The 17,527-nt window shown below is 37.8% G+C and overlaps 1 protein-coding gene across 1 annotated transcript in view; it reads left to right on the top strand.

Annotated features, from left to right (window-relative positions):
* MCM3 (minichromosome maintenance complex component 3) overlaps positions 1 to 15,263 on the top strand; it is a 31,372-nt gene extending 16,109 nt beyond the window's left edge. The window contains exons 6-17 of the mRNA XM_039326341.1: positions 2 to 110; positions 1,068 to 1,221; positions 1,698 to 1,829; positions 2,879 to 3,087; positions 3,802 to 3,976; positions 4,916 to 5,042; positions 6,125 to 6,275; positions 6,715 to 6,855; positions 8,169 to 8,272; positions 9,030 to 9,121; positions 12,144 to 12,216; positions 14,022 to 15,263. Coding sequence (XP_039182275.1) covers positions 2 to 110; positions 1,068 to 1,221; positions 1,698 to 1,829; positions 2,879 to 3,087; positions 3,802 to 3,976; positions 4,916 to 5,042; positions 6,125 to 6,275; positions 6,715 to 6,855; positions 8,169 to 8,272; positions 9,030 to 9,121; positions 12,144 to 12,216; positions 14,022 to 14,220 — 1,666 coding nt within the window. The 3' untranslated portion in view covers positions 14,221 to 15,263. The remainder of the gene's footprint in view (position 1; positions 111 to 1,067; positions 1,222 to 1,697; positions 1,830 to 2,878; positions 3,088 to 3,801; positions 3,977 to 4,915; positions 5,043 to 6,124; positions 6,276 to 6,714; positions 6,856 to 8,168; positions 8,273 to 9,029; positions 9,122 to 12,143; positions 12,217 to 14,021) is intronic.
* Positions 15,264 to 17,527: the final 2,264 nt, after the last annotated feature.

A 17,527-nucleotide genomic window follows, 5' to 3' on the forward strand; every position in this document is an offset into this window, starting at 1 on the left:
GGACTATCCTGATTGCTTGCCAAGTAAAGCAAATGAGCAAGGAGGTCCAGCCTGAATATTCATCTAGAGATGTTAGCAAGATTAAAAAATTTAGCAAACAGCACTCAAAGGTAAACTGGATGCTGGCATTTGACTCATTACACATGTTCATAGAAATTCAGGTCTGTTATGCCCAGTGATGGTTTGTCTTAAAGTACAAATATGATTAATTGTAAATTAATTGTAAATTGAAAATTATGGATATTTGTATTCTTTTACTTTTTAAAAAAAGGTTTCAGACTATATAATAAGTGGACAACAAAAACTGAAGTTATACAATTCATGGTAGGTACAATTGACCATGCTAGGCAAATAATGTATTGAATTTATACACTGTCTGATTTCCAGGATCTCAAAACAATTGAATTACTGTTATGATATAAAAAATATAGGTTTCCATTATATTATTGGTAATTAGCATATAGAAAAAAAAATAAACGACTAAAAATAATATAGATAAATATTTGATTTCTGTCTTCCCCCTTCTTTGTACTCCAACTATTTTTCGGTATTTATAAATTGTAGAAACCATACACCAATGTTTGTATTTGCCTTGCTGTGTGACATACAGTATATATAGGGTCCATTCTTGCTTAAATTTATTTACACTACTATACATACCATCTGCATATATACCTGTTTCTCTTTGGATTGTATAAATATTTTACTTTGTGTTCTTTTAATCTTTTTTCCATTAGCCTTTTTAAAAAAATTATGCCCATCAAATTGTGTACATATTGTAGCAAAATGACCTGTGTGTGATGTTAAACAGTGAGATGAACATAGCCTCCTATATATATAAATTTCAGTGATGTAGCAAACCATTAAGAATAATGAGAAGTGAATTTGGTCTTTCTACTCCAAATTCACTTTTTTGAGCTAGCACATAATATTTTAATTTTTGATGAAGCAATACTTTTTATGAAGTAATAGGGTAACCACCATCCCCTTTTCTTCATGCTGTTTTTGACTTTACTCCTATGTGGATATTCTAGTTCAATGTTGTCCCATTTGTTTCCTGCATCTAGGATGTTTTTGAACAGCTTTCAAAATCTCTGGCTCCTAGCATTCATGGGCATGAGTACATCAAGAAGGCAATTCTGTGTATGCTCCTAGGAGGAGTTGAAAAAGTGTTGGAGAATGGAAGCCGGCTCCGAGGGGACATTAATATCCTACTGATTGGTATGTCACGGAGGCCTTGCATTTTGAATATTCCAGAAACACTGATCATATCCTAAAATAGGAGAGTGTAGCTGGCAATTGTGTAGAATTTGAGGGACCTAGATATGTCTATAATCTATGAAAGAAGGGGATTGGGGGGACAAGTATTTGAGGGGCTGTCACAAAGAAGAAGGGATTGAGTTATTCTCCAGGGCACCAGAGAGCAAGACAAAAAGTAATGGATAGAAGCTTGTCAAAGAGAGATGCAGCCTAGAAGTAAGGAGAAATTTTCTGACCATGAACAATTAAGCAAGGGAATAGCTTGCCACCTGTGGTGGGTGCTCCATCACTAGAAGTTTCCAGAAATAGACTGGACAACCATTTGACTGGCATGGTGTAAGACACCTGTCTTGAGCAGGGGGCTGGACTAGAAGATCTCTGAGGTCCCTTCCAGTTCTATGATTCTATCTTCTAAACAGTATCTCTTGTACTTTCAGGTGACCCTTCTGTTGCGAAGTCTCAGTTGTTACGTTATGTGTTATGTACAGCTCCTCGGGCCATTCCCACTACTGGCAGGGGTTCTTCTGGAGTAGGCTTGACTGCTGCTGTCACAACAGATCAGGAAACTGGTGAGAACTTAGAAGCAAATGATGTGCAAAGGGAACAGGTGGTACAGTCAAGGGAAAAAAAGCAGCTGACAGTCTCACTGTAGCCAAGAGGACTGATTGATTGATTGATTCAATTTATGCCTACTATTGATGAGTTGCTTTATGTCTATTTTGAAAATTTGAATAGCAGTGAACAAAAAGCTTGAGATATAAGTAAAACAGTGACCTAGTGATGCAGTATTATACTAAGGAATTAAATCTTAAGCTAGCGTGAATTGGGCTATATTCACAAAATTTGGAATGGACAGACAAGACAATTCCCTCTTATTCATTATGTGTCATTTGGACTGCTGCTGGCATGGCATGGAATAGAATATTATTTAGCATAAAAGAGTGAGGATATCAAATCCTTCATAATTACATCTAGTGTATATTATAGATGAAATGGCTCAAAATCCTGTCATGCTTTGGACTGAAAAATAACTAGGGTCAGTCCTAGTTAGGATTTGAACAGAAAAATATCAGGAATTCCAGGATGTTAGGTAAGATTGGAAAAGAAAACTTACCCCAGTAGGCGGCAATAACAACTCACCTTCATTTTGCTGCAAAAAAAAAAAAAAAAAAAACCCAACAACAGCAGCATAATCAGGGACTGTCATGTTTTTTAGCCACCTAGGTCTAGTTGTGTGGTAGTCCAGGACCTTCCTATAATACCTGAAACTTTGCTAGAATTGGTTAATCTCACATTAAGATTTAAAAGCAACAAAATATTTTCTTTAAAAAAATTAAATCTTTAAAATTAAATTATTTTACTTTGGAAAGATTGTGGGTCCTGTTTTGAGAAGTGATTATACAAGGGCTGTGTTGTCAACTTTTCAGTTAATTACCTTGGCTTTTCAGTAGATGGGATAATACTACTATTTCTTTCAGAGAATGGAGCAGCAGTGGAAAAACGGTAGTTAAAGTGGCTTGAGAACTTTAGTAGTCTAATCCTGACTTAGAAACTCACGAGAGCATTCTGTTCAACCTTTATATACTTTCTAGCCCTCTCTTTGTTTCCCTATCCTTAGGAGAACGTTGTCTGGAAGCTGGTGCCATGGTCTTGGCCGACCGTGGAGTAGTGTGCATTGATGAATTTGATAAGATGTCTGATATTGATCGTACTGCTATCCATGAAGTGATGGAGCAAGGCCGTGTTACTATTGCCAAAGCAGGCATTCAGGCCCAGCTCAATGCCCGTTGCAGTGTATTAGCTGCTGCGAATCCAGTATATGGAAGGGTAAGCGTGGAAGGGATTTCATTTTGATAAGCTAGGTGGCAACTTTCTGTTTCTACTGTTATATTTTTAGTTGATATCATATTGGTTTAGTTGATTACTTATAGTTCTTAAATTGAGGATTTTTTTTAAGTCAGAATGATTTTTCAACTGATTATATGTTTTCATGCCTGCTTTTGTGGAACACAGCAATACTTCATTAAATTCTCCAGAGTTAGTCCATATATTACTATTTCCTTGCACTTGGTCATCCAGATCTATGAAGATTGGCATCCTACTGGAGTATTGTCTGCCCCCTTTTAATACTGTATTTCATTGGTTGTTTTTTTTTTTTGCTTATTATATACTGCATTGTTATTGAATGTTTCTTTTGTATTCTCAGCTCCATATATCACATAGATTCATAAATGTACTTAGTCTGTGTAGTAGAATAAAGTGCTTATACTTACAACGTATACAAAAATCACTTCCTATGTAGCATGTAGATGGGAAAAAAAGGAAATAAAATTTTGAATTATGTGATTTTTGCTAAAGAAGAAGTTTTGATTGACCTTCTTCTACGTCTGCTGTGCTCAAACAACAGCATAATATTGAAGCAGTACAAGATTTGAAATTTGTGTGTGTGTGTGTGTGTGTGTTTGTAGAGATAATGTGAAATCTTAACATTCTAGTAGATAAGAGCTGCTAACTCGCTAACCTTTCCCTGCATTTTTGCAGTATGACCAATACAAAACTCCCATGGAGAATATTGGCCTTCAGGATTCGTTGCTGTCCCGATTTGATTTGCTCTTCATTGTTTTGGATCAAATGGATCCAGAACAAGATCGGGAAATCTCAGACCATGTCTTGCGAATGCATCGTTACAGAGCAGCTGGTGAACAGGATGGAGATGGTGAGTCTTTGACTTCCTTGAAATCTGTCAACTGGGTCAAACATATTCTCTGTGATGTTGGATAAAACTTTTCTGATTTATTTCACAAGTGAGAAAGTTCACATTATTTTATACATTTTAATAGACAAAGTGTTGTTTAATGTACTGATATATTCTAGATCAAGACTTTTCAACCAGTGGTGCGGGTACCACCTATGGTACATTGGCACCTGGCAGGTGGTACGCAATCATCCTAGAAAAATGGTAGCGGGGGAGGGGAATGAGCTGAACCGGTGGCAGCACCACAAAGCCTGAGCGAGAGACGGCTGGAGCTGCAGGGCTGTCGGGGCTCAGCAGAAGCGCCAGGATCAGTGCCAGGCTCCAGCTGGAAAGCAGCACTGATCCTGGCGCTTCCGCTGAACCCAGAAGAAGCGCCGATCAGCTGGAATGTTGCAGCATCTCCAGGGTCTTGTGATTTACATTCAGATGCTTGGCAACTGATTCATATTTATGACGGTCACAGTGTCCCAGGGTCATGTGAAGTGACCAAAACCTGCTGCAACCACCCAGCAGACGGGGGGAATAAAAACCAAACGCCCCCCACCCCACCCCCGCTGCAAATCCTCAACAGAAATGCTCACAACAATGAAAACCTCGGACAGAAGGAAGAGCGCTACCGGGTGGGCAGGCAGGTGTCTTGCTCGGCTGTGGCTTGGGGGGCACTTTTCTCAGTGCCATTGTAACTTCGAACAGTCACTAAGCGAACTGTTGTAAGTCAAGGATTACCTGTACTTCATCACTTTTTTCCTTTTTCCTTTTTTTGGTCATCAAGTTTTTGACACTGCTAGGCGACTGGTGGTACTCGGATGGTGCCATAGCCTAAAAGTGGTACAATGGGTGAAAAGGTTGAAAAGCCCTGGTCTAGATAACCCTAAGGAATATTTTCCTTTACTTTTCTAGCCATGCCTTTAGGCAGTACAGTTGAATTGCTGGCCACTGAGGACCCTTCCTTTACCGAGGAGGAAGATCAGGAACTACAAGTGTATGAAAGGCATGACGACCTATTGCATGGACCTAGGAGGCGGAAGTAAGTATTTCCTGCAGTCCTTTTCTTGTCAAATAGTGCCTGCCCATGAGGAATAGAGGTTCTGTCAGATGCCACCTCGATACTCCGCTACTACATTTTGAGAACTTCCTTCAGTGCCAGTCTGCCTTGAACTCCAGGGTGGGAAGGAAGTATATTTCAGGGGAATGAAAGTTCACCATTCCTGTCTCAAGGTCAACTGCCTGGGCACAGCTGCATTCCTCAGGAGACCATTCTAAAAATATCTCTTAAATTTGAGTGGACATGATTAAATACGGGAGGCACCTTTTTGGAGGTAAAAATTACACTTGCAATTTTGGCTTGCGAGTTTCAGTTGTGGCTTCTCGCTACTGTGTTTCACTTGACTTCTAGTATACTATATCTTTTTCAACCTGATGTTGTAAAGCAGTGGTTCTCAACCTGTGGGTAGGGACCCCATTTGGGGTCGAACGACCATTTCACGGGGGTCGCCAAACAACACAGTCCGCCATTTTTTCCCCCTTTTCCTTAGCTGTGCTACTCCCTATTATTCTATTGGCTTTTGAAAGCCAATAGAATAGACTCTCTTGAATAGAGTCTAATTCTATTGGCTTTCAAAAGCCAATAGGAATTGTCCAGGCTGTCTCTGCCCTGCTGAGCCCGCCAAAAGTCCCATTCTGCAAACGGTGCTGCACCAGTTGATAGTCCTCGACTTACGACCAGTTGAGTAGTCCTTGACTTACGACTGGTTGGGGGTCACGGCATTAAAAAGGTTGAGAACCACTGTTGTAAAGGATCTTTCTTAATTAGAAAGCTAAGGCAAGTCTGACAGTTTTTGAGTTCTGGAATTGGTTTATAGTTGCATCCTAAAATTCCACTCTCAGGGTATTAAGACTAATATCAAGGAGCATAATTTCAGCAACCACATTTTCTTAAAGGATAGTCAACCTGTTGGTTTCTTTAGCTCCGCTTCTCAGTATCTGCCCAGAGCATGCTGTTTCTGCCCAGAGCATGCTGATTCTGCCAAGAATCCCCAGAGATGGCAATTAGGCTCCTATTACCCTCTAGTAAACGGAAGCTTATGCATTTTGTTTGATCAAACTCAGAGAGAAGATCGTAAGCATGGAGTTCATGAGGAAGTATATTCATTTTGCCAAGATGCTGAAGCCAGTTTTGACCGAGGAAGCAGCAGCTCTCATAGCCCAGGAATATTCTTCCCTTCGCAGTCAGGAGCAGATCAGCTCTGACAATGCCAGGGTGAGTCACAAATCAAGCTCTATTTTTTGCAATGTGCACTGCTTTGAGAATCATAATTCAGTCTAGAAATCTTTCTTTATCTTAACGTCCAATTGAATTTTGACAGGAAATCCCCTTCTGTGTGGAATTAGGGATGCAGAAATGCTGCAAATTTCGTGATCTGTACACTGGAAAAGCTCATAAAATAGGCCATGTAGCATGGTGTTGAATGCTAGCCAGGATTTTGGAGGCATGCTCCCCATTTTTATATACAGCAACCTCATTGAATTCCCATCTAATACCTGTATGAATGGAGAAGTCTAGTTCATGAATAGGATCCAGTCCTAAAGTACGGTTGTACTGCACCAAACATGCTTACGTCTGTACGTGTGCACAACACTTCGAATGTTGGTCATCTTTTCATCATCAAAAGCATTCAGACTTGACTTGCTCTTTTCAGACTTCCCCTATTACAGCCCGAACTCTAGAGACGTTGATCCGGCTGTCAACTGCACATGCTAAAGCCAGGATGAGTAAAATAATTGAGGAGCAGGATGCCAAAGCTGCTGTAGAGCTGGTACAATTTGCTTATTTCAAAAAGGTAAGTAAACAAAAGTTATAAGAAAAGAATTAAAAGTTGGGCTGATGCTGAATAGTGGTTAGTTTGCATCTTTGAATATAGAAATGTCTTCAGAACAGGTAGTCCTCAACGTACGTCCACAACTGAGCCCAACATTTCTGTTGTTAAGTGAGACATTTCTTAAGTGTGTTTTGCCCCATATTTACAACCTTTCTTGCCACAGTTGTTAACTGAATCACTGCAGTTGATAGGTTAGTAACCTGGTGGTTAAGTGGGCCTGGCTTCCTATTGACTTTGCTTGTCAGAAGGTCACAAAAGGTGAAAACATGACCTCAGAGACACAGCAACGGACATAAATATGAACCAGATGCCAAGCATCTGAATTTTGATCACATGATCATGGGGATGCTTCAAGGTCGTAACTGTGAACCGTAGTCATAAGTCACACTCTTCACTGCTGTTGTAACTTTGAAAGATCACTAAACAAACTGTTGTAAGTTGAGGACTACCTGTATTCCACTAATGTTACTGATATCTTTACTTGTCGTGTAATACCTCAATTTATACCGCAATCAGTAAATAAAATTACAGAAGCAAAAGGATATGAGCAGAAGAGATGGCATGAAATGTCCCACTCAAGCGTGTACAGGAATCTGCCCCTCCTTATTTGGATGCCAATGTAGGTCATTGGTTTCATTTTCAGTCATTGCCAGCAGCCAAGACTTGTAGAGACAGTAGAAACTATACCCATAATGAATGACTAATTATTTCTTTGGTGTGTCTGAAGTGCTTAACGAAAGAGATGGAGGTTGTCCTGTAGACTGCCTTGTGACAGGATTACACAGTGTGTAAATGGCCATCTGGTTTTGAGCCCGATTTGCAATTCAGTTTCATCAGCAACTTTATGACACTTGCTGAGGAGGAAATTATGATACTTTTCTAGTGATGGTTTGAGATTGTTCTTTGTAGCTTTAATCCTATCATGGGAGATGCTAGATGTTTTTAAGGCAGTTACGTCTGTTGAAACTAAAATACTGGATGGCTTTATTTCTTTTGAGGCTGAAATTAGTATTTAAAACCATTAGGGCAGGGGTTCTCAACCTTGGCAACTTTAAGACTTGTGGACTTCAAAGCTGGCTGAGGAATTCTGGGAGTTGAAGTCCACAAGTCTTAAAGTTGCCAAGGTTGAGAACCCCTGCATTAGGGATTGCCATCCTCGGAGGAAGAAACATGCAGCTCCTGTCTTCCTCTGTGGAACTCAGACCATCCTAGGCTTCTGAGCAGCAGTTGATTGGGCCAGATATGGACTCTTTGATTTCTCTCCACTTTCAAAGGTCCTGGAAAAAGAAAAGAAGCGGAAAAAGCAGACTGAAGAGGATCCGGAAGAAGAGACAGATGGTGAAATGTCCCAAGAAAGGGAAAAAAGACAGAAAAAGAGGTAGATAAGAAAAGTGTTATAGGGGAAATTAAAAAACAAGATTTTAAAATAAATCCTTGATTTTTAAAACAAAGCCTTGATCCTCCAGACTTGGCAAACAGACTATTAGGGTTAAAATGGAATTGAATAATTGGCCTTTTTCATCAACGTCTCCAGATGGGATTAACTTGAGTTGTTTCCCTGAAGCTGCATACTTATAACCGTGGAATCTGGTAATGCTTTTGAGACCTGTTGTGTCTTGCATGTGCTGACCTGTTTGAGGTTTGCATGCTAACACCAAATACTGTTGAACTATGTGGCACTTGGGAGTCCTAAGATTAGTAGCTATTTCCTGTTACCAAAACAGATGTAGAGACTTCATTTCCTCTTTATTAATGGATAAATAAATTATCCATAATTGTTCTTCAGAAGCCCCCTTTAGAAGAAATGGAATGCATTTTCATCAGCCCTAAGGAATAATATTTAGCCAGCAGAAAAGCTTTAAAAATTTGGATTTCCTCCTAGATGTTGGGGCAATACAATATATGAACCCATCTTCCTGGAGACAAGAGTCATGTTGTTGATACCTTAGCTTCTGGATTTTGCCTTGTGTTGATATTGCCTGGTTCTTAACTATTATATTTTGGGAGAGTTTTTAATTGTATGTTGTGTTGACTTGCAATTATCCAAGTTAAATGGCTGTGTAAATCTTCTAAATGAATATATTTTGAAGATCATCCATTAAAAGTCTTACTATTAACTTAATGTCCTTCTACAGAAAGAAAACAGATTCCAGTGAGCAGTCACCCACAGAAGGGGAAACACATGATCCTTATGACTTCAGTGACACAGAAGCAGAAATGCCAGAAAGTAAGTCATTTCTTTCAGACTGATAAATGAATAGAATCAGGCAAACTAAGTCTGTTCTACTGTGAGTTTTGATGCACAGTGCAATCCTTCTGGAGTTTGGAAAAGATTCATTTATATCTGACTGTCTTCATCAGTTTGATCACATCTTTCAGAGGCTTGATAGATTTGATCTTTTTTATTTTTTAATGTTTGCAGTTTTTAACTATTATAGGTAGCCCTTATTTAAAACCACAATTGTGACTGGCAACTTGGTCATTAAGTGAAATCACAACTGTGCTTACAATCTTACTTTAGCTGTCCTTTGCTTTACAGACCTGAAAATACCATTAATGTGAGGATTGGTCCCAAAGTTACTTTTTCAATGCTACCATAATTGTGAATGGTTGCTAAACAAGGCAGTCACTGAATGAAGACTATTTGTATCTTATTTGGTAGTAACTATCCAGCTTGTTCTTTGCCAGCCTGATATCTTTGATCCTTCCTAGAATAACTGATTTTTTTCCATAAGGAATTTGAGTGCATGACATCACCAGACTGAAATGTTTTGTCATGGCAATCACAGAATCCAATGATACATATGGTCTGATGCAGTCTAAAACTTCCTTATTCATTATTATTGTTATCCAGGATATGTGTAATAATTACACATAAGGTTAGGGTAGCTATATAATAAAATATCGTACCATCTTCATATCTTGCGAGCCAGCCTTTATTGCTTCCTTTCCCAAGAGGTTTTATAGATTCTGAAAGATTGGGATATCTGGGGAAGCAATGAGAGATTGCTTTTAACAGAACCAATGACTGCAGCAGAACAACAAGCTGACAAATGGATTGGCACCTAGAAATTCCTCTCTGGATAAATGGGGGGACCTGAAATTGCCAATAGTGTTCCATATAGGTGTCCCCCATGGGAAGACTGGCAGGTTTAATGTTTTGGGAGCCAAGAGAATCAGGTTTGCCCAAGTTGTAGTTCAGGGCCTTCAAATAGACACTGGATGTATCCTCTCTTAATTACTTCTATAAATGGCTTGTTAACCACTTCTGGGATATTAAGAACCTTTAGAATGACAAGTTTCATCACAGCGGATTATCCAAATGTGGAATAGAGAAAAACATGGTAAGAGGAGACTTTGAAGGCTGGACAGTAGAGGCAACCAGAAGGAACTAAATACTATAATTAAAGGAGTAGAGAACCACTAATACAAAATGAAAAAAAAAATTAACTTTGGAAGAATTCAAGGATATTTTGCAACAATGCACTTAGAAATCTGTTTTAAGATTATCTGCCAATATAAAAATGAGTTTAAATGAGAAGATAAAAGAGAATGCAACGCAGAATTAGATTGTTTTGAATATGAATTTAAAAATGACAAGATACAAGAATGATATGGAAAAAGTGGTTACACATTACTTACAAATGAAACGGACTGATGGCTTAATAACTAAAAGGGACACATAAATAATCAGAAGAATGACTTGGACAACTATCTTATCTTGGACTTACAAAAGAGACTTGTTAAATGAAGGAATTCCTACTGAAGGAATTTCAAAGAAAAGAAGAAAAAATGAAAAATAAGTTCCTAGGATTTTATTTAAAGAGAATAAACACCAAGATTTTTAAAAGTAAAAGAAAGAAATATGAAGTTGGTTTATTTGATGAAGATTAAAATATTTATGATGTTCTTTCTAGAAGCTCTTAATAGGTTTTTCTTGACCAGAACTGAATAATGAGGCTTTAAAGATTTTTTTAAAAAAATAAGATAATGGGAAGAAGAGTTTTTTGTTGTATTTTTAGAGACAGTGTTAAGTTATGGTGTTGAAAGTAAAGGAAAGATGTATTGTTAAATTTGTAAAGCAGTTTCTGAGAGGAGACAAAGCAAAAATGATAAGAAATGTGTGGGACATTATTTGAAGGGATTAAATATTAAGATTTTTAGTAAGTTGCTCTTTCTGGTGGTTAATGTATTTTTGAATTAAGTTTGAATGATGAGGTTTTAAAGATTTGTTTATAGATAAGAGATAAAACATAGGATTTTTGTTACGGTTTTTGAGAAAATGGTAAGTTGTTGTATTAAAAGGAAATGAAACTGATTTTATCTGATTAAGGTTAAAATATATGTGTTACTTCTGTAAATCTTAATAGATTTTTGCTGATTAAGATTAAATGAGGTTTTATGAGACCGGAAGAAGAGATCTTCAGTTGAAATATTAGAGAAGGTGATTAGTTATGAAATCGTACTTGCCTTGAGCAGATCATTTCTTTGTATATCTTTTTTCTCCTTTATAACATTTTTTTCTTTTTTTCCTCTGTACCTTTTATATTTTCTTAGTTGGTATTAATTTTTTAACTTTGTATTTGTTAAATTTGATAAACGTTTGATTGTAAAGATTGGTTTTCTGAAGCAGAGGAGGAAAAAATACTGCTCATCAAGACAAGAAGAAATAATCCTCTGCATTTCTGAAGAAGTACATTAATTTGTGACCAGTGGATCTTATTCTAAGGAAAATTGATATGGGAGTGCTCTCAAGTGCATGGAGCCTATTAAGAAGGTTAATTAGCTATAAGGAAATGGATCTGGCAACCTTAAGGATGCCAAACCTAATAAATGCTTCTTATTTTATCTCTTCAGCAATTTTACTAATTGTATCTTGATGCTATTTTTGTGTTTTCTGGGTAAAAATAAACTGAACATGACATTAAATTGATTTGTTTAACAATATAATTAAATGGAATAATATAGAATTTGTGCAGTATTTGTGCAGTTCCCTAAGATATACCCCATAGTTTACAAATAACAGTGGATAGGCTTGTGCTTCATGTAAGCTGCAAACTACATCTTACTGTTCAGTACATGGAACCCAGATGTCTGTAGCTCAAATTGCACTTTAGCAATAAATTAATAATCTTGTTTTAATATCTTCTCCAGTAGACCACAGTGTCTGCTTCTTGTACAAAAAAATACAAATCAGATAATACTAATTGGTTATTAATTTCATTTTCCTGTTTTTATATATTTTTTAGTTCAGGCACACCCCTCCAAGATTCCTGAAGCATCAAGCACTGATGAGATTACATCAAAGTTGTCCGAGTCCAGGTAGGAAGCATGCAAAGACTCTTACATGACAGAGTAAAATGAAATGAGATTTGGGGATTTGAAATAGTTATATGCAAAGCATACTTAATCCAAACAGATTATTTTTGACCTTGAAACTCAAGTTCAGGTTCAAAATAATCCTCCTGATCAAGTTCGAAAGAGGCGTTCTGATCATTCCAAAAGTATTCAACAGTCCTGTTTCTGTACATTATAGCCAGGGCATCCACACGCAGCTACCTCCTTCCTATTCTTGTTATCTGCCAGGGAATCAGGCAGCCTAGGCACAAGAAGGGATGGAAACTGGCAGGCCTGAATGCTAGATCTCCCCACTTCAGCTATTATTTCCCATCTCCCTCCCTAAAGAAGTACCCTAATTTGCACTCCACAGACCATTGAGGAGATTTCGTGCTTCTGAGCCAGGCCTCCCTCCCATTCATCTACCCATTGATCATCAATTAAGAAGAGTGGGTGGGAAGTGGGAAGTCCTATGCTGAGAATCTGATAGGTCCACTGATTATCTTAAATGAATACAGTATAATCTTCCTAAAGCTATTTAGGAGCTTTAGGAAGTTAGCCTTTAGTTTTGAACAAATTCCAAACTCAAGGCAAGCTCCTTTCATAAATGTTACCACCAAAGTTATAAATGCTATCATAAATTTACCATCAAAGCAGGAGAGAGCCCCACCAGATCAAGACAGCTATTGAAGGAAATAGCATGTTTGGCTCAATTGTGGAAACTTGAATCTGGGTAAATGGACTGATCTTTAGGAATCCACTGATGTGCAATGATGCTGCACAGCTCACTTAATTAGATGCATGGAGTGGCTACCGTAAACTGAGATGATTGTCCTACAAATTCTAAAAACTAATTTTGAGGAGAAATGGAAGGATTGGGGAATGTTTGGCCTTGATTAGTGGAGGATATGTTCTCATATCCAAAAGGATGTGAAAGAGAAAGTCAGGACTTGGTGTACAAGATCTATAATAATGCATTTAAGTTAGAAGAAGGCAGATTCCAAATGAATGCTAGGAAAAAAAAAGTTACCAAAAAGGTTGTTCCTTCATTATCTGGCGTGGCTTAGTTTATATTCCTGAATGGAACAAGGAGTTTATGTTCTTAATAGGCCCTTTCAACTTTTATACATGTTTGATTCCAGCAAACTCAATTTATGGCATCTACAAATCATGAGATGTTATGTGAAATCTTCAAGAGAAGCTTTCAGTAAAAATAGAAAATTCTAGACTGTTCTCTGCAGTTTCCTATTTGTCTTTAGAGATGAAAAAAGTGTATTGAAGTCAGCAAAGACACAGTATTAAGGACCGTGCCTAACTTTGGGAGGGGGGAATTTTGAATATATGGTATATAGAATCCTATTTGCAACCCTCTAAAGCAGACATGTCAAACTCATGACGTCATGTGACGTCGCGTGACGTATCAGAGCTTTTTCTCCATTGCCGGCAATGGGATGGGCGCGGTTTCCTGGTGATGCATCTGGCCCACAGGCCAGCAGTTTGACACCCCTGCTCTAAAGCACGTCTTCTCCTATAACTGCAGCTATATTTCACACTGCAGGGTGATCCCAGGAAAAGATTCAGTTGCTTTAAAGAGTTGCAGGCAGGTGGTAAAATTGTATCTCTGTGTACTCCAAAGCTTACTTGAAGGGATTGTACTGATTAATCCCCTAGCCTAGCCCTTTTCTCCCTACCGTATTCATTCCTTTTCATTGTTTTTTGCTCTCATTCACTCACTGTATTAGCAGGATTTTCCTTCAAAGCACCCTTACTTTGCTCTTATACTTGCATAGGCTTAAAACATTCAAGGCAGCCCTCCTGGAAGTATTCAGAGTTGCCCATGCGCAGTCTGTGAATCTGAAGAGCGTGCTGGAATCCATCAACCAGGACAACCCAACTCCTTTTTCATCAGCTGAAGTCAAAGCAGCATTGGAACAGATGCAAGAAGATAACCAGATCATGATGTCTGATGATATAATTTTTCTGATCTAAAGCAACTCTTGGAGAGGAGAAGGACTTACTATGTTCCCCTTAGGTGCTTGGTGTGGATGGAACCTCTTTCCAGCAACATCAGTGGAGTTTGTCAAGAAATCTTGGCTTGATTGTTCCAAAGCAAATTCAGATTTCTCTGAACCAAACTATGTGGGGGGAATAAAGTCTTGACAGTTTTGTTTTTTTCTATTTCAAGTTTTTTTTATAATTCAAAGTACTTTGGCTCCACCTCTTGTCAGATACATGCAAGCTCCCCTATTAAAAATATCTGCATTATAGAGCAGCCTTCTTTAGTGTTAAGCACATTTTCTGATTGTGGTTCCCAAATTCTCCAGATTGCTGAGAAATTTGGGAATTCCCATCTCTGCCTTTGAAAGCATCCAGGTTAGGGAGATAGCTACCAGCTATACAGTAATGCTATTCTAAACATTCAAGGCTTGTCACATCATTTTACCAATAAATTTAATGCTCCTCTCATTTTCTGTACAGAGTTTTGTAAACTCCAGTGTGGTAATAAAAAGTGCATTCGCAAAGTTGGCGTAGTTAAAATTAGAATAAGTGAGTGCTCACGTGTACCATATCTCCTCTTTTATATATAACAAGACCTACTACCTTGAGCTATAACGTTTAAATTTTAGGTAAGTGTTTTTGATGGTTTATATAATATGAAATAGCTTTTTCTATCAGAAAGCTTTATCTGTTGGGGAAAATAGCATCAGCATTCTGAAAGCGGGCCTGTTCTTAATGGGTATTTAATTTACTGCTGTAGCACCATGTCTTTTTCCAAATGGAAGCAAGAGAAGCTACCTGGAATGGCAAGTAACATTGATAAGGGGCAAATAGGAAAGCAGTAGGCTGGGTCTTTCTGCCTCGGCTTTTTTTCATCCACAAACTTATAATCTATAGAATTAGCAAACATTTCTGCAAATATTAAAAGCCCTTGTGTTTTTAATGATGTCAAAATTGCAAAAGGCTTTGCTTTTTAATAGTGTTTACATTGCACATTACAATACAGAATAAAATTGAGTCTATTTCTAAACAAATAGCTTGATCTCATATCAGACTTACTATGAATTTGATTTGTATATTAAAACATGACATATATGGAGCAGTTTCAGAAGTTCTAACCTTTATTTGAAAGGTTGTTCACTTAGTTTCAGTGAGCTTAAATATTGGTTAAATAAAAGCTTGTACAGTACTATCCTTTTCTAAAATCAAATTGCAAGGAGAAGAAAGTTGCTTGAAATCCTGTTTTTTTCCCTGACAGTACAATTGCCGATCTCAATTTAAAACCCTTAAATATGTGTAAATGTGTCTAGATCTTTTCAAGTGGTTCAAGTTGAGACTTTGTTTGAAAGAACATGATGGTCTTGATGTTAAAAAAAAAAGCTGAAAAACTGGTCAGCAAAGAAAAAAGAACAAATTTCTGAATGAAAGTTGCATACTACCAACTTTTATTTCCATCTCTTCCAGATCTTCAAACAATGTCTTAAAAGACAATATTGAGTAATATAAATTATATAAGGAATTTTATATAATTATTTAAATACATGAATTTACATAAATATTTATGTCCTGAAACATTCATTATTTAGGGTGGAATCATGTTTTGAGCCATGAAATATTCCCCGCAGTGTACTTTGAATTTCCAGACGATTTTTACTCAGGATTTGACCATCCAAAACTCTCACAGAACAGTAACAATATGTGTTTTCAGTTTGAGGTCTTTTAGTTCTCTGAAGACTAACATGTAAAAAGTAAATTTATTAACATGTAAGAATTCAGGGACAAGGCATTTGATATTTATTGCATACATTTAAATAATATGGTTATGGATACAATAATTTATTTTAATACTTGCACAAGTTTATTGGCTTTGCCCTCCAGTTTATGCTGGTCAAAAAAGTTTGAGCTGCACAAAACTTTTGAATTCGGACTATTTTGCATGGCACTGTAATTATTTTGCTGACTCTGAAATAGTTCTACACTGCTTTCAGTTTGGAGAAGCAGCAAATATATTGTTGGCTTATTCAGACTTTAGTTTTGGGCTCAACACTTATCTTCTCTGATTCACCTTCAGATAACACTACTGGCAAATTGTGATCCTAGACCAGGGGTAGGCAACCCAAAACACTCAAAGAGCCACTTGGACCCGTTTCCCACCAAAAACAAAACACCGGGAGCCGCAAAACCCTTTTGATATCTAAAATGAAGATAACACTGCATATATCCTTTTTTACCTTTATTATAGGTGTGTGTGTGTTTGTGTGTGTGTATATATGTGTGTGTGTGTATATATGTATGTATACACACACACATATATACACATACACACACATACACATACAGGTAAAAAAAGGATATATGCAGTGTTATCTTCATTTTAGATGTCAAAAGGGTCTCTCTCTCTCTCTGTCTCTCTCTCTCTCTCCTTCCCTCTCTATCTGCCCTTGGTCTGCCTGCCACTCCTCTTCCCCCACTCTCTTTCTTTCTCTCTCTCTCTTTCCTCTCTCTCTCTCTCTCCCTCCCTCTCTCTCTTTCTCTCCTACCTGCTGCTCACCTGGCAAGCTTCAAGCTGTTGTCCAACAAGCTTAGGGTAAGCAACCTCGTCTCTTTTATGACTCATGGACTTCAGCTCCCAGAATTCCTGAGTCAGCCTAGCTGGGCTAGCTAGCTCTCTCCTGCCCTTCCTGCTTCCTGCTTCCTGCAGAGATGCAGCAAAGGGAGGAGGGAAGCAGGGAAGCGCAATTGCCTCTCTCTGTCTCTGTATCTCTCTGCAAAGGCAGAGGAGGCTGGGAGCCACCGGGGAAGGCTCAAAGAGCCGCATGCGGCTCCGGAGCCGCAGGTTGCCGACCTGTGTCCTATATAATCTTATGCGAGAGTTTACTGAATTTAGTAGGACTTGCTTTAGAAAAGATGCACATCAAATTGTATTACACATTTTGCCACTTTTCTTCATAGAGTCTTTTCAAATTACCAAATGCTTTTCCCCATTAATTTGCTGAATTATATTTTCATTTCATTTCTGTACTGTCCTGGTATTTTTTTATAACTTATATTCCTTCTGAAGTCTTCATAAGAGCTAATAAATGTTCTTGTCTTTTCTCATTGCTAGATATCTTTATCCCCTTGTACATTTACTTGTCTTTCTCTTAATTTTTTATTGTGTTTACTTTCTTTTTGAAAGGACTTTAATATGTATTTCATTAGGGATAAAATAATGGGATTACCTTTCTGTTAAATCCAACTTGTGTATGTAAGACTAAACTCAGACTTTTCCTACCACATCCTTACGTTCTCTCTGTAT

This window comes from Crotalus tigris, unplaced genomic scaffold (assembly GCF_016545835.1).
Source record: "Crotalus tigris isolate CLP2741 ecotype Arizona unplaced genomic scaffold, ASM1654583v1 scf7180000024340.7048381, whole genome shotgun sequence".
In the NCBI taxonomy this organism is placed as follows: Eukaryota; Metazoa; Chordata; class Lepidosauria; order Squamata; family Viperidae; genus Crotalus; species Crotalus tigris.